Source organism: Nipponia nippon, unplaced genomic scaffold (assembly GCF_047370975.1).
Source record: "Nipponia nippon isolate SJK-2023a ecotype South Korea unplaced genomic scaffold, ASM4737097v1 scaffold_1, whole genome shotgun sequence".
NCBI classification, from domain to species: domain Eukaryota; kingdom Metazoa; phylum Chordata; class Aves; order Pelecaniformes; family Threskiornithidae; genus Nipponia; species Nipponia nippon.
This window is the reverse complement of record NW_028262290.1, coordinates 116,094,894-116,112,479: the sequence shown is the minus strand read 5'-3', so window position 1 is coordinate 116,112,479 and position 17,586 is coordinate 116,094,894. Positions and strand designations below refer to the sequence as shown.

General features: G+C 38.7%; 1 protein-coding gene across 21 annotated transcripts in view; it reads left to right on the top strand.

Annotated features, from left to right (window-relative positions):
• ARPP21 (cAMP regulated phosphoprotein 21) overlaps positions 1-17,586 on the top strand; it is a 283,331-nt gene that overhangs the window by 176,777 nt on the left and 88,968 nt on the right. For 17 of the 21 annotated variants that reach the window (XM_087768114.1, XM_087768125.1, XM_087768150.1 and 14 more), the window contains exons 2-10: positions 1,467-1,635; positions 3,359-3,564; positions 3,943-3,984; positions 4,390-4,431; positions 5,350-5,439; positions 9,480-9,630; positions 10,857-10,935; positions 12,256-12,315; positions 13,217-13,357. In XM_087768114.1, the coding sequence (XP_087624240.1) occupies positions 3,397-3,564; positions 3,943-3,984; positions 4,390-4,431; positions 5,350-5,439; positions 9,480-9,630; positions 10,857-10,935; positions 12,256-12,315; positions 13,217-13,357 (773 nt within the window). In that variant the 5' untranslated portion in view covers positions 1,467-1,635; positions 3,359-3,396. Of the gene's footprint in view, positions 1-1,317; positions 1,381-1,466; positions 1,636-3,358; positions 3,565-3,942; positions 3,985-4,389; positions 4,432-5,349; positions 5,440-9,479; positions 9,631-10,856; positions 10,936-12,255; positions 12,316-13,216; positions 13,358-17,586 lie in introns of those variants that run through there. The other 4 variants (XM_087768117.1, XM_087768168.1, XM_087768179.1 and 1 more) reach the window with 4 other exon arrangements.

Here is a 17,586-nt window from a genome sequence, read left to right as displayed (position 1 = left end):
TGTGAGGAGAGGTTTTTCAGTCAGTGGTTTATTCACTCATCTCTCTGAGTATTGGCTCCATGAAATACATTTGTATGTGCTTGAGTGCTTAGGCATAATTTTCCATATTGTTCCTCCATTCTCATCGTAATCCTATGTTTGTCAATGAGATAAAATTTCTGAAAATGTCCTGCGAGAAATACCAAAAAGCCAGTGGGAAGACTTACTTTGTATTACTCTGTACAAATTATTACTTGTACTCTGTACAAATTATTAAGTGGTTTGAGGAAAAGAAATATTTTTATGTATATAAATTTGCAGGCTGGCAGTGGTAGTCTGCCTGCTGGTCTCCTCTGTGTGCCTGAGCGCTCGGAGAGAGCAGTACTTGATTTTTGTGAAAGGCTAAATTCCATTTTTGGTGCATGAAATTCAGCTCTCTTAACATGGTGAGTTCCAGTGTGCTGCCACATACTGTACAGCAGTTGCAACCATGCACAATTTAAAACGTGCCTCAGAAACGAGGAGTCTAATATTAGAGTGAGATGATTTTCAGCTCCCCCCCGCCCCCCGAGCAGAATGATACGTTTCCTCCTATTTGCTGTTTTTGTGTATTTGCTCTAATTGCTTCAACTGTGATTCATGTGCAAGCCTTGAGAAGAGGTGCCTGTTGTACCAAGACAGTTCGGCACAGAGCCACGGTTTGTAAATCACTCCGACTTATCCCAAAATGCTCCTTTACTGTCAGATCAGCTATTCAGCTGGCAAACACAGTCCTGATGAACAGCATAAATTGCATTGGTGAGGCAACTCTTTTCTTCAGGTTTATTTTCTGAACCATAACCTGGAGATCTCCTTTTTCCTCCTCACATAGTGCCTCAAAAGGAAGTTTTTCTGGTGGCTGTTGTTCAGGGAATAGGATTTCTTCCTTCTCCTCCTCCCATTCTTGAACATTTCAACTTTTATTCGGCTTATTAAATGAACATCTCGATTCACTACCCTGGCAAAGGAGGTCAGTTTCTGAAAGCACCCACCTAGCTTCTTTTTTCAATAGTGTTTGACTATTGAAATTTTAATTGGAGCAGAAGCTGTAGTTAAAAAGCAGGCAGGTCCTTTTTCCTCATACCCTCATTGATTTCTGTTGAAGCAAACAGATGAGCTTATATATAAATATGTATATATGCCTTTTTTTTAATGAAAAGTGCTGGATTTCACTAAAAAAGGTTAAAATTGAGTGAGTAATCTTCAGTGCATAATGCAATTGTTAATTTTAGCTCCTTGCGTAGGAGCTGTTATGACTTGAACAGCCGGCTCTAGCCTTCATTAGAGAAGAAGCAGGCAGTTTTGAGACAGGTGGAGCTGGATCAAGCTGTGAAAGTGATTTGCTTGAAGCTGGTCATTAGTGTTAGAAATCTGGTCCTATCTATTGCATCCTTAACTTGTACCATGATCATTGCCCTTGCTATTATTTACTTTTTGTCTTTTTCCAGGTTGACTATGATCCGTCAAACTCTCTGAAGGACCAGCATGGAGATTGGCACTCTGAACTGTTAATGGGGACATGGGACTCATGTTGTCAGTGATCATTTGTGTGGACTTAACCAGCGAAGAGCAACAGAAGACGCTAGAAAGACAGTGGGAATTATAGCAGTTTTTCAGGTAAATGTCTTCTTTGGTGCAGCTGATTATGAGTGTAATTGGTTCTGTGAACACTGTGTAGGCATGTAGATGAGCTGTGGGGGTAATATGCCCACGAAGAACTTGTGCATGCGTGTGCATTTCTTGATGTAAATCCTTAACAAATTAAGGGTTGTTTAACAGACCAGTTTCAGGTCTTGCCATTCATTGTGTTCTGAATTTTTAGCAAAGTGCTTCAAGTTTCAGTTGTAACTGCAGAATGGTCAATACCATGGGACTTCCTGGGGAGGGTGCTGGGAGGAAGAACAACCCAAACCTTGAATTGGCTTACTATGAGCTAATTTGTGAGCTTCATATTCCAGTCGGTTCATTTATGAACCGTGTAGCTTCATTTCTTGTGAAATCCACCATCCTTCTCAAATGGGAAGATTATGTAGGAAAGGTTTTATTATTTTATTGGCTTACAGTATCAAAACAAAAGCAAAAACTGGAAAAAGTAAGTTTTTAAAACTCAGTAGGTCTTATTTTTTCACTTAAAACATAGCTTAAAAAAATGAAGGTGAGTGATATCAGATCTGTTGAATGTTACTTACAAAGCTGTAAAAAGAAACATGGCAAAGCATGGTTTTGCTTAATAGCCAGTGTTTCGTTGTTGAGAAGTGGCAAGGTATTGCAAAAGACCCTTTCTGAAGTAACTCTTCTCAACTGCAGTTGTTTTTCCTGAAGATACTTCTTAAGCCAAATGGATGGGGAAAGAAAAGTTAAATTATTCATGAGTTTCATTTGACAATTGATCAGTGGGGGAGGCTTCAAGAGGGAGCTGGGGGGGGGGGGAGAGAGAGAAAGAGAGAGAAAATAATAATGGGCTTTAACTCTGAAAAGCCTTTAAAGCTTCTGTACAACAACCCATTGTGAGCGGAGAGTAAATGCAGTTCAGTTAAGATATCTTCATTAGAAATAGCTGCCAAGGGCTTCCTGTAGGATTTTCATTGTGCTGGAGAGTGGCATGGGGTTTGGGAAGAGGCTTAGGATTTTAATAATGGAGCTGTCAGTTTGATGCCTGAAAACGTTGACCCTGAGAGCTTTATTGCCAAATTTAGATTTCATATTTATATTGAATTATTACCTCTTCAAAAATACTTTTTTTTTTTTTTTTTAAACTGGTGGTGAGCACCATGGGCTTCTGCTATGTACAAAACCCATGGTTGAGTGCTAAAAACAGTGTTTTTGGTTTTTATTTGTTTGTTTCATTTGTTTGGCTATTCTTTTTTATTAAAAAAAAAAAAAAGAAAAAAAAAAGGGGGGGGGGGGAATCTAGAGCAGGGGAGCACTGAGATGTCAGACACCTGGAAGCCTGAATGGGTTCTTCATGCCTGGCGGCGCTGAGCTCTGTAGCGGAGAGTCGCATTACTGTCCCTGCGTGCACCTCGGCACTCCCAGGGCTGGGCTGGGAGAGACAGGGCTGGGGAGTCACAGCACCTTACCTTAAATCTGCTCTCCACCAAGACTGTTTAGATCAGAGCTCTGCTTGTTTAACCTGATACAATTCTGCCCTTATCCAATATTGTCAATTCAATACAGCTCTTCAGCTGGGACATATGTAGTTTTCCTTTCCTGAGCTGCATATTTTGGTTTGTTTATCAAAGGAAATGGAATTACTTGGGAATTAAAAAAAAATATATAAAAATTCACCCCCAGTGTTTTTCTGTGTGTGTGTTTGTGTTGTGATATCTTGACCTTTCAGGTCACCAAATCTTGTTGTTTTAATTTCTGTCTGGAAGAATGTCTGAGCAAGGTAAATTGAACCAGGAGACAGCGGAGGAAGCTGCGAAAGAGCAGGAGACTGCCATCTCTGAAGCGAACCCAGACAACTGTATCCTTAATAAATCTGAAAGCTCAGAAGTAGAGGAGAAGGAGGAGAAGCTGAGCGATGCCAAGACAGAGCTGCAGGTAAGACAGGAACAGTGAATGGGCGTGTTAAATATCAACGTATTACCATTGCCTTTCCATTTCTATGATCTCTTTCATTTGCCTGTGCTTCCCCTATTTTTTTTCTCTCATAATTTTGAGACTGTTTCTCTCTCTCTCTCTCGGGTCCTTTTATCTCCCTATAAAATAAATAGTGTTATTTGTTATACCTTTCAAGCTCTTTAGGCTGCTGTCCATGTTATTAATTTTTCTGAGAAGTTAATTCCTAGATGTCTATGTTAAAGCTTGGTGAAATATTTGACTGTTTTCCCTCTTTGGGGATTTAGAAAACTACCTTGATCTCATGAATTTACAGGTAATGCTAATGAATAATTACTTAATGTGTGGTTTGGTTTGTAGGTGTTACTGCCAACAAAAAGTTGTTATGCAAAGCCTAAGAAGGTAATTTGATAAGAAGACTTTATCGGATGAGGGGGTTTTAATCCTTTTTGCTCAATCGAATATAAATATAAAGGGGGAGACTACAATTTAAGAGGAATTTGGAGAGGGGGAGCTTTTACAATTTACTTAAGTATGCCTTTTCTTACATTTTTATTATATGCAAAATTATGGAACACTGCAGTATGTGTTTTTGTTGTTTATACCTGTTCTTAAAACGAATGAAGAGAGCAGAGATGATTCTTGGTTTTTCCCAGCTTTCCAGACTGGGTTTGGGGAAGTTGTTTTTGCAGTCAGCAAGTGATTAAAATATCATTTAGGAGTGATTTAGTCTCTTTATTGGTAATGCTCTTGTCATGCACGTTTTCCACTGAAGTGATAACTGCTCCTCTTTTTTGCTGTACCCAGAAACGAGGTGCAAATCAGAACCAGCAGAAAAAGAGATCCAAGGTAAGGGTTCCTCTCTGTTTGGAATTGCATGCTATGGTAGGATAAAGAATTTCAGTCAAATGTCTGTCTGCAATTGAAATGATGGCCTTTCGTCACTTGTGTGGTGGTGGGGGTTTTTTGTTTGTGTGTTGGTTTTTGTGGGGTTTTTTTGTTTGTGGTTTTGTTTTCCCCCTCCCCCCCATAATCTTGTTGCACAAAGGCAGAGGGCTTCCCTCTAGATAAAATGTGTCAGGCTCCCCTTTATTTATGCATCATACTTTTATGCTGCTGGGCTTGCTGTGTGCTTGTGTTAGGCAAGATGTGTGTGCCGCTGGGGAAGAAAAAAGCTCGTTCCTTTTGCTTTAGTAATTAACATTTTTGTTTGAATTTTATTTTAATGGACTAATCTTGACATAAAGAAGCAGAGACTGACTAGCTCCCTAAGGGATCGGGGAGAAAAGGAGCTTCTGGGAACAAAAAAAAAAAAAAACCAAAACCTTCTCTAATTTTCTAAGTGCAGACCCGTAAAATTTGCACATCTTATTGTCCGTGTTCCTTGGATGTAATACTACTAGAAGAAGCGGGGAGGAACCGAAAACAAACAAAAAACCCCAAAACCAAATGACAGAAGGAACCTTTGAGTTGAACTTTATGTTAAATTATCTTCAGCATTGGATTGTCTGTTCTTTGCTGTTACAATTTTTGGTGGGAGTGAGTGAACTGTAGCAGAAATTAAAAACAAACCTACCACCTCCCTTGTGTGGCAAATGGCTCGTTGCTTAGAATCCTTTTCTATCCGCATCGAAGACAGATACAGTTTTGCTGGCTGGCTGGGCAGAAGTTATTTGGGATGTTTAGAGACAGCTTGATATGTGCAGTTTATGTGACTTGGGGTCAGTAGTAGTGTTCTCCGTTTTGTTTTCTCTCTCTCTTATTCAGTCAGGAGCTAAAGGAAAACTCGTCCGGAGTCTTGCTGTGTGTGAAGAGTCATCCCCTCGCCCGGGAGCGGAAAATACTCATGATAATCAGGTACACTTGCAATCATTGATGTTAGCTGCATGGTTGACCTCCATGTTCAGTTGCATGATTATGTTACTTAATTGGGCATTTTACAATGTCTTTCTTGGGGGAAAAATTACATCCAACAATGAACACGTTTTTTATGAAGTTGTCTGGTTTAGCGTGAACTTTATTTCGAAATAATAGTTTTATGCTATATCACAGGGTGTTGTTTGCTTTTTTTTCCAGACCCCCTGAAAATTTCAGAAAATGGAAAAGAATTCAAAAGAATTCAGATTTTAAAATTAAAAAAAAATAGTAACAATCAAAAAGAATATTAATATGTTCTTTTCTCTAAGGCTATCTCTTTCCAGGCTGCACCAGATACAGTTATGAATATGCTCTGGTTTCTGGTTCCTCTGAGACTCCAGTTCATATCAGTGTCCCCCTTCACATAAAATTCACAGGACCTTCGCTCTCTAAAATACCTTGGTAGAGCCAAGGATGCCTCCTACTGAGTGGCATTCGTTTTCTAAACTCTTGGTGTAGATTCACTGGTATCAAAAAGTGTGTATTTGAGTTTATCTGTACTGGTAGTGTTGTATTCCCAGCAGCTGGTAGAGTTCTGTCCCCTGCACCCCTCACCTCGGACAGTAACACTGATGGCAGTTTTGTAGACTAACTTCAAAAAATACCCCAAAAAGCAAAAGTAAAAACCTCAGATGCTCTTTGCTTGCCTGGTAGGAGCAAGGCTTAAAAAAACCCAAAACCGAAATATCATGAGCACTGCCTATAATTTATGAGATGTTTATGTGCAAATGAGATCAGCCATCGAGAGAGCTTGAGCAAGTGACTTCTTGTGAGCTTAGCACAAAAACAAAAAATAACATTTAAGTGTACTTTCTCACCGATTCCTCTATTGACTTGAAATGAAACAAATCCAGCTCTCCTCTTAGCTCATAAGTATGGAGAGGTTTTTCTAACTTTTTTATTTTTTTTTTGAAAGACCAAAAACCAGGTTGTTTAGCAGGGGAACATCTACATGTTCCACTGCTCTACAATGATGCTTATGCAGTAGATGGGCAGGTTATTTTATCAGTTGTTCTGTTGTAGGTATACGCTTTCTGCTTAACTTGCGTTACTCAAGATGCGTGGCTTTTGTTCTGCTTTCATTTGTATTTTCTATGGTTTAATGGAGAATGAAAAGGAGAATAATATAAACAGATTGTATTAAGCATCGCATGGTAGTTTATAATGTACTGCACAGGACCTGTATTAAACGTCGGAGAGACTGGCAAGTTGTGAGGTAAAATCTCTGTCTGGATTGTACCCTGATGCCAGGCAGAGGAGGGGTTCTTGTTACACACAGCCTCTGGTCTTACCTGACTTTGACCAGCCGTGGCAAAGATTCCTTTGACCATATTGAAACATTTATGGGAGATGAGATGTCTCCCTGGACCCCAGCATCCATTTCCTAAAGACACAATTGGCTTGGTGTAATTAATCAGATAGCGACAGCAAAAGTGCAATTCCTGACCTTTTACTAATGAATGCGGCTCAGCTTTGCCATGGAAAGCTGGACCTGCAGGCTCCTCCTTGGACTGGCTGAAGGATACAGGAAGTTTTGTGCCAACTGAATTGCTTTGCTTTCACTTCAGAGGAGAAAAAGCTTATTTTTGGTTTGGAATTTTTTTTTTAATTATTATTTTATCTTAATGGTTTACAAAACACAGGGAATTAATTACCAGAGAATGTACAGTACATTGCCAGAACTACTGAGTATGGATTGTACTGCAGACTTGATGTTTGTATTTATATTTGAATACTTGCCTTCATTTTCCTGTATAGGGAAAAAACTTGTTTACCTGTATTACTTGATCTTGAACGCTTACCTGATGGTTCACTATGTCCTTACTTAAAAGGAATGTTGCCTTTAATGTTATACTATTGACCAAGAAGTGTATTATTGCAACTTGAACATTTATTTTGTTGTTCACTATACTTACGTTGTATCAATGTATTTATTAACATTGTATTTTATTATTGAGAAAAAAATCAATAAAAATCTAAGAAAATATACAGTAGCTTGCTTTCACGACTCTACAGCCCTTTTGTGTGTTTCTTCTAGTGCAAATATATAAGTATTATGTTACATGTAAGGCAGTATCTACTGTATGTTCATATGTGTGCTTATGTGTAAAGTCTGTTGTTTTTCTTTTCATAAGTGCATTTTAACAACCACTGTGAAGGTTAGGGTTAATATCCTGGGAACAGCATGGCCAGTTACATTTTTCTCCTGTTTTGAAAAGCTAGCAGCAGAGTCGCTCTGCTCCGGGCAGTGCAGGGAATCAGAGTTATCCTTCAGGGTCTTTTGGCAGTGGTTGATCCAAAGTTTGTTCTTTGAATGAGAAATTGAACTGCCATTTGAAGTGAAAGAAAGCAGACATAATGTTAGTCCTCTGAGTGCAGCTGAGCAGGTTAGCTAACATTTTTCTATGTATCCTTACCGCAAATGACCAGAAGTTCCCACTCCTTCTCTCTGTACGCTCAGTTTTTGGCTAATACTGTCAGCCAAAACTAACAGAAGTAGGGATTATGGATGGTAGTTCAGGTCAAATTTTGGCTCTAGGGCTTTGTTTCTCTTTTACAGTGCTTTTCACCTTAAGTCTTTTGTGCCACATTCGAACTTCACAAAAAGTCAATAATGATTAAGCTGAGACATTACCCAGTTTCTGTCTTACTGTGGCATGTTTATGCTAATATCTTGTTCTGTTAGGATCTTGTCTTACATGTGTTGTGGTGGCTGATTTGTAATTCTTTAAAAAATTCAGAAACCTAAAATTTGTAATAATTATTGAAAGCATCTTTTGAATTCATAATGGTCTGGTTGCTTAAAAAACCCACCCCCTACTTTAAAGTTTTGTATTGATCTTCTGGTATGCTAGTATTCTCTGAAAAATCGTGAAGGAAGGGAATTTACTAGCATTTAAGAAACTCTGATTTCTCCAGTATTGGTGAATTTGGTTTTCATTAACATGATGCCAAAAAATTATCAGGCACGCAGGACTCTCCTGCATCACCAGGGAGTTTTGTGACAGCTTAATTCAAATGTACACTACTTAAGCATATAGTATTATTTTGGCCATTTTTTCTTCAGAAGTATATGAACACAGAAGTATGCTTCCTTCAATTTTGTCCAACCAGATTGGTATTTCTTGGAATATATAAATTATGCCATGGTAACTTCAAAAGACAATAATTTGTGTTTTGTTAAAACAAAGCCAACATAAAGTAACATTGTAAGTGGGAAATAACAAGTTCTTTAAAGCACATCGGAAAACGCAAACCAGCTTGAATGCTCAGTTTTAATTAAGTTTTTAAAGCTGACTCGTAGTCTCTAAAATACTGAATTTTTGAGGATAAAACTTATGATGCCTTGGAGAAAGTTCACTTACCACATCTCATTTGAAAATTCCAGTGCACATTTCACTCCTTTGGCTAAAGGCATGTTTGCATATGTCTTTAAATATATAAAGTACCTGATAAGTTAGTAAGCCCTCTTGTATACAGCTGAGTTTGTAATTTGCTGGCGCTCTTCTACTGTCAGAGCCTGAAAGCTCAGTCTAGCTGATGCTGCGCTTACATGTGCAAAACAGTTCATATGAACCTGCAGGATTTTTTAGTGAGGGGAAAAAAGTTATATTTTTCAGACATCTATCCATCGATCATCATTTAGCATGTGTAGTATTGATTAAATTATAGAATTACTTAAGAAAGTATTTCACAGTTCTAATAAGTCTAAAGTGTCGAATAATATAGTGCCTTTAATATAGGTAGACTAAAAGTTTATAGTATTCAAATATTAGGGAAGAAATACACTTACCACCAGAATTTGGCCTCTAAGATGTCATTGCTCTCCTGGAAAAAAGTCATTTTTCAAATAGGAAAGAAATGTATCTGGCTTCAGGTTTTCTAGCTACACATAGTTTAATGCAGATCTCTGCAGGTTGGAAGCCATGGGAAGCTTACTGAATCTGGCTCTAAATTTATCTTTCTTTTTTTCCCAACAGGAATCAATCCAACTACAGCTTTCAAGTTTTCCTAGCTTGCAAGAAGAAGATAAATCTAGTAAAGATGACTCCGAGAAAGAAAAAGAGAAGGATAAAAATAAAGAAAAAGATAAAAACAGTGAAAAAAACAAGATCAGAATGTTATCAAAAGGTGAACTTAAAAATATTTAAATTGCTATAATTACTTTTATAAAAAGTATTGTATGTTTTTATAAGCGTACATTTCTTTATTTGTGTATAAATACACAGTAGCAGTGTTTTCATACATTGAGAAAATTCAGAAACTGAAATGTATATGCATGAGAGTGTTTTTCATACAAACACTGGGCTTTGAAAGTGAAGAAACTTCCGAACTGAGGTTTGGTATTAGAGGTTATTAATTTTCTTTAATGTAAAAATCATTCTTCTGAATACTTAACCATGTTCGTATAAACACATATATATGTAAATATATGTGTGATTATATAATAAGATAAGTAAGACTAATACGCTTTTTCCCCCCATTAATGATAACATATTGGCATGTCACTTGTGCAATGTAGGCAGTAGAGAGTAATCCTCTTCACTATTGCTCCTCTCATGGAGAATTTCTCTTAAATGCTGTAAGGAAATCCATCCATGACCTTTAACCTGCATTGCACTCTACTGTTATCACCTACTAAGGCTTCTTCAGAAAAGATCTTGCATCTAAATTCGGTATTTTTTTAAAAAACATTTTATTAATCCATGGTATAAAGTTGCAGTGTAATCTCTCAAAAATAATCATGGCCTACCTGGGTGTGGATCCGCAGCTGGTGTGAATTGTCAGTTGGCTTCAATGGAGCTCTCAAAGTTCACGCCAGCTTGAGGATCTGTGTGTACTTTTGAGTCAGGCGATATAGCAATGCTGAAAAATTAATTCTGACTGCTGTCACACATCCCTGTTACCCGCCCACTCTCAGCCATCACTGGATTTCAGTCTGTTAATGCAAATAGAATTCCCACTGGCACGATGCCTCATTTGCTGTGTGTGCAGCATGTATTAAGTGATGCAAAGAGATGTTGATGAATAAAACTTTTTTTTTTAATTTTATTTAGTAGTTTAAAGGAAGAACTTGGCAGGGTCTTGAGTAGCATTGAAGGTTTCTCGTGATTTTCAAACGACCAGCAGTTTCTGTCGGTGTCTACGTTCTCGGTAGAATGGTACAGAGAGATCAGGAACGTCCACTCGATACTTCCAAGCGTAGATCTTTCTTGGCTGAACTCCAAATGAACATTTTCTTTTGGAGCATATGCTTTCAGATTGTTGCTGGAAAATGGATTTTGATTTACAGCATAGGTTAATATCATGACTGTCGAAATGAAATAAATGGGGGGGTGTTTGTTTTTATTTTTCAGATTGCAGTCAAGAGTATACCGACTCAACAGGCATAGATTTGCATGAGTTTCTCATTAACACATTAAAGAATAACCCCAGGTAGGTATTTTCTGCATTAGAGCTGGCAATCCTGAAATTAAAGCTGGCGGTCTTCGAGTTCCCATAACTGTACCCTGTGTTTTATTAGTTCTAGAGACGGTTATGAGGGAAAATGTAAAGGAGGTAGGCTGTTAACTGAGCAAAAAGCTATAAAAAGTCATCAACTTCTACTCCCCCGTCCAGTCACCCATTGTTTAATTTCACTTTCAGCAACATGTGGTCTTTGTGCTTACGTTCTTCCATATAGCTCTACATGATGTTAGCAGTAATGTATTATAACCATTGCAGTTGGAGATTTGAATATGAATATAAAATAGCTTTCTTTTGGCAGTGCTGTACACAATTAAAGTCCTGTGCACAGTGCCAGATTCTGCTCTTGGTATTCCTGTAGTTTTCATTTGGAGCAACAAGCTCATCCCATTGTTAAATTTGCCTCTAAATGTCTAACGAAGGATCTGTAACATTTTTATACATTGTGATTTTCAACGTTCATTTTAATTGAATCTGTTAAATAGGAACCACACAATCCTGCAATTATAGGAGAACTAGGAATAACTGGGTACCTAACAGCTTGCATAACCTCTTGTATAGATGACGGAAGGTCCTTGAATTGTTTTATCTACACAAAATGAGAAAGTTCAAAAGAACTAAGGAGCGATGGACTCTGTCAAGCTTAGAAAAAAATGTATGTGTGGAAATATGCTGGGGAAATTTTTGAGTGTTTTTGGCAGGGGTGGGGGGGGGGTGGGAAGGAACATCTGAGACCTTCCAGTTGAAAACGGCGTTTTGACTGAGAAATGCTGTGGCATTGCCTCCCGGGAGCCATAGTTCAAAGGCGTTGTTCTCCATTGTGCTCTCTAACTAGATGAGATGTGCCCAGTCTTCTCGCCTGCAGATCAATGCCTCATGGAAAATATGTCTCGGACAAAACGTAGAAAATTTCTGTGGGTAGCAGCTCTTCTCATGAAAGAGCTGGGTTAGCTGGGAATCTCATTTTCCTTCAAAAAAAGGGTGAAAAAGGACCATAGCAGTCAGTGTCTTTCTATGCAAGGCGTTGATCACAGCCTGGTGTGCCTGGAAGCACTCTCAGGCCATAGTTGAGCTCAGGGAAGAGCTAAATCTGTCATATATGCCAGCAAAGGTGCAGGAAAGCAGGCTGCAATCTTCTCCAGATGTGCCAATGCAAAGCATGGTTCATTTTTAATCAAGATGGCTGACAACGCTCGCAAAATTGCTTTACAAACATTGATGTATTCATTTTTTCATCTAAAATGTCTGTTGGTGGTTGATGCTACAAATCCTTGCATTTCTTTTTGACAGGGACAGAATGATACTCTTGAAAATGGAACAGGAAATTATTGATTTTATTAGTGACAACAAGTAAGTCGAGTTCCACACTTGGTTATTAAGTCACATGTGTGTGTAGCAATGCAGGCTGTGTGAGGGGTACGCTCATATGGACCACAGTGCTCCTGAGCGGTGTTACTGGCACGCTGCAAGATCAGGATTTTATTTCCTGACACATGGTGGTACCACTTAAAATACAGTAGATGTAAATGAAAACCTTTTGCTTTTCATTGCGTCATAATTGCACTGGCTCTGCTCATTTAGGTCCAAAAAAATAATTAAAACTTTCGGTGCAAAGGATGATCAAATATGCTGCCTCACGGGTTTCCCTGTGTGCTATGTTATTCTAATGTTTTGGAAAATAAAACTGGACTTGGGTGGAGGGATTCTTGCTACCACATGCTCTTTGTAAGAAAATGTTTCTGCAGCTTTAAAAAATAGAGAGTCAGAATAGCAGCAGAGGAAGAAATTATGCTGATGGGAAATAAGCATTTTGTCAGTAAGAGAGAAAAAGGGAGTATTTGCCAAACTAGATCTTTCCAGCATCGCCCTGCATCTGACCTTTGGGAGAAAGGCAGAAAGCTGTTGCCAGTATCTCAGCAAATCTGCAGGATTGTGTGTGCAGGGAGTGTGAGTGTGTGTGCAGGGTTGGGGGACAAGTTCTTCCCAATATACAGAATACTCAGTAGATACCATGAAGCGTGAGCTTTATTTTTCCCAATGTAGTGCATGGAAATGTGCTTATTAGAAACTCTAAAAATGAATTTTTCTCTTTTCTGCCTTCTTGTAGCAAACATTTATATGTAAATGCACAAAGGAGAAGTTTTCGGTTAGAGTTCTGTCCACTGAATTATCGAATGTATTGCTATTTTCATTTAATTATAGCTCAGAGGGAAATGTAATTATCAATGTGATTTGTTTTCTTTTTTTCCAGTAATCACTATAAAAAGTTCCCTCAGATGTCGTCATATCAGAGGATGTTAGTGCACAGAGTGGCAGCTTACTTTGGAATGGATCACAATGTGGATCAGACTGGAAAATCTGTAATTATCAACAAGACCAGCAATACAAGAATGTAAGTAGCAACACTGTTGTGTTTTTCCTTTATTCCCTTTCACAAGAGCTGGTTTGTACCATGACTGCGTGGCATATTTTTTTATATATTTTTAATATTTCTTTTTATTTATTATTTTTGTAACAAGAGTGAGTGCTGTTTATCGCTTTCTGGGGTGGGAGGGGAGGACAGGGCTCGCATTCTGAGGTTATTTAAGGATATGAAGATGCATAAGGAGAAATCAACCCGATTTTGTCTCTTGCAAGAAACTTAAGATGGTATCTTGGAATGTTACTTCCCATGACTCCTTAGTGCCGCTACTTTGCTATAGAAATGAGCTGGTTGCTTTACATGTCACCTGATACCATATGGCTGTATTCCTAAACAACCCAAACATATTTGGAAGATTGCCTCTTCCCTTGTTCTGGCTCTCTCTGCTTCAAGAGTCATTTTCTGCACAACCTGATTATTTAGGAGTTGGTTACCCTCCACCACCTGCCACCACTCATTCCCTTTTCCTCCTCTTCTCCCCTCCTGGTTCCACTTTATTTTCTCTTCAAATCTCATTGTTTGACCACAGAGTTTTTGTGGGATATAAATTCCTTCTGATGGTTCAAATGCATTGCAAAATTCCTGGTAGGTTAGACGTGTGCTGCCATGCTTTATGCTCTCCTCCATGAATCTGTATAAAGCTAGCAAAAGCTCAATATGAAGTTCCTTGGCTAATTCACCGAAGATGCAGTCATGTGTCCTTGCCTAATCAGCATCACTTGTGCCGCCGAGTGCCACGTGTGTATTAACCCTCATGGAACCATAGCCTTCCTCTCCCTCTTTACCTATAAACTACAAAATGAAGAGGAAGTAATTACAACTGGGTAATGAAGTTTTGGCATCTGGTATTGGAACAAGAAAGCCCCATTTGAAAATTGTGTACTTCCTGTATTCGATTAGTAGGAGAAATAAAGATACTTATTGCATTTACATATCCAGTAGTTAGGTGATTTACTGAGATGCAGTTGCAGAGAGTATTTATTTATTTATTTATTTTATGTTATTAGCTTCTCCTGTAAAAGGCTAGAGGGACTACCTAATTTTGCAAGATTAAAACCCGAGCCAAACACATTGGTATTTGTTATTTCACTGAGCCTGAAAAATCTTCCATGTGTGTGAAGTAAATTTAAGATCATGGACAATTTATTTTGGATCCTTTTCATGGGCTATCCCTGAGATATTCAGTCATCTGTAAAACAACACTTAGACATGAATGTTTTTAAAGGATTGAATAAAGCGTGCACTAAGTCTGATATTCAGAAGTCAAGAGAATTACAGTAGCTAGATAAAACTAACACTCAGGCTGCTAAGGCTTAGCCTCAGGGTCTGGTGATACCTGCCCTTGTGCAAGGGCTATGTTTGGGTATGAATAAGAAAAAGCTGGGTGTGCAGCAAACTGGCGTTCTTTTTGAGCTGTAAATGAGAAAAAAAAAAAAATAGTCTCCTCTGAAACAAAACACAATCAATCATATTTGAATGCTTTTTAGGCACTCCTCTCTCTTTACAGTTCTCCCTCTTCTCTTCACATCTATGTCACCTCTGTAGTGCACCAACTGCTACAGGTCTTCCCTCACAGCATTGCCTTCTCCTGTTTGATGATAATGTGATAATATCCCATTAATATCTGATAATGCCTTGCTCAGTTGTGTGGCAGCGCATCGCAGAGGTGGGTAGCACTGGAAACGCTGTTGGAAATGCTTGCACAGCACTTCTGGAGAGGACACTGAAGTCGTCTTCAACAGTCGAAACTTTATCTGTAGTGCTCTGGTGAAGCTGTGGCTTCTTGCGTGGTGGGAATGAGCAAGCAAGGCTGTTTACCAGGAATGAACTGGCATCCTTGTGGGCAAGCTCAGCAGGCAGGATGTTGCAGGGGTGTAACGGATCGAACGACCCTTTCAGCTGTGGTCTTGCAAGCTGCAGGTGAGGCACAGAGCCAGACAAATTGGTTCTGACACCATTCCTGTGTCGATCTTCCAGAAATAAATACAGGGCTTTGCTCTTCAGTTGACTGTGAGTACAGCTGTTTTGTAAGCACCACACAAACTGCAGATTTTTTCCCTTCTGCAGTGATTTGATGGTAGGTAACTGGATTATATGAAGCTCGTATTGCATCATGGTGCTTCCAGGGTGTAATTTACATTATTTTGATACTGCTGTAAAATAAAGCTTTGTAGAAGTAGCTCTTCCTTTTCATAACTGGAGGAGATGGTATGTTTGGGGTTTTTTTGTTTTTTTTTTAAAAATGTCCCCAGCTCTGACAGAAAATAGGTTGTTATTATCCAGCTTGAATAAGGGCTGATGAGATTTTATTATCTGCAGCAAATATTGTGTAAGTTCCACATCTGAAAGCGTCCGATGTGATTTCATGTGTTCTGCATTTCAGTACTCTCAGAGGAGACATTTTTGTGCGGTTCAGAATCAACACCAAATACTGGAAATGTGTTGACTCTATTAATTACTACTTGGACAGTATCCAGAATACCGGAGAATCTGGAGAGCGGCTGAAACGCTGTTCAACGTGGTTATGCTGTGCTGTAAGCCTGAGCCTTGATAGTTCTACATGAATTTATGGAGAGGCCCCATAGACAGATATTCTGAAGATTTGCATTTTGACAATAAATTATCTCGTTACGGCATATGGTTTCCAAAGTACTTTAGCTGCATACTGTGGAGAGGGAAGAATATTCTTGCATACTCAAGAATTCATAAATTCTACACTGGCTGTTACTTCTGTATGCATGTGCCTGTTTAGGAAGAGCATATGACTCTGCGGTGTTACCGTGTGGGCTTGAATAAGCACCGTGTGGCTTATTTTTCTGCCTGAGTGAGGGTACGTGTCACATCTCTGCTCACGCTTGCAGGTGATGAGTTGTTCCCTGGCTCTGGGCAATGAGGTGCATTTATTCTGTTCAGCAGAGACCTCTCATTCTTGCTGCCTGCAGGTGCTTGGAGGCATAAATGTCAGGAGAGTTAATGGCTTTGAGATGCATGGGCTGGTGGGGGAAAATCTGGTAAAAACGCTACCTTAGAGGTGTTGCGGTACAAAGTAGGATCTGTCAAACGAGGGACTGGGGTATGAATGGAGTGGATGGGGGCATTTCATTTCTTTCATCAGTTGGCCATCTTAGGGCAACATATATCCACTTCTGTGTACGTGTGCCTATGAAAAATACTTGCTTTTTGAGGCTTGGGATCTGAGAAGGTGCTTATTGAAGAGGTTGCAGCTAGAAGGAGGGCTGTGGCTTGCCTGGTCAACCGTGCTGCTTTACAGAGAGGGCAAGACGATGCTAAAAATGCGCTAGGACTTGAATCTCTCCGGGACTGCAATCCTGGAGCTTTAGTGAACTCTCAGTGATGTCTGTCTTAAAAATACAGTCAGACCATAATGACAATTTTGCAGTCAGAAGACTGTTTAGGATGAGGAGCTTAACCTAATCTTAATTTTTTTTTTTTAATTTTATTGGAATGTGACCAAGTCATACTGTTCTTGAAGTGAACATTTTTTTATGAAATGAAATTTTAAAACACAGAGTTGACCTCAACTACCTAAACGTTTGTTAACCTTCATAAAGTTAAGTCTCTGTACTCTAGCTCTCATTACAGAATAGTGGATTTTAAAGACAAATTACCTTTCCATATAATTTTTGAAGTTAAGACTAGGTTAAAAAAGAACAATGTCGAAAAATAAATATAATTTTTCATGGTCTCATATCTTCCAAAGTCCTGCCTAACTAAATTGTCCAACTTTTAAAATCTTATTCTCAGCAGTATACGTGAGAAAAGTTGATCAGAAAATGAGGGAGGGTTTTTTTGTTGTTGTTTTGGTTTTACAGTCAAAGAGCTCAAATGCTACTTAAAATGGGAAGTCTGCTTTGTTCAGTATGAAACTGCTCTTGTGTCACCATTGTAATGTGTATTTGCCTGTCATCTGTGTCTGCCTGTCATCTATCTAAAGATATACTGAAATGTACGGGGAACTTAAGAAAGTGAAATATGATATAAACAGAAGTTTGGAATTGAGGCAATATGTTAGACAGGGCATCCCAAATTGGAGCCAAAAAAATGTGTACATGCCACCTTCTATACTGTATATTCCTCATAATTCCTATCAAACTGGAAGTAGTTCAGAGCTTTTTGCAGAACTGTTCATATTATTACACATATCAGTTCAATCTGATTCATTCATTTGATTACCTATA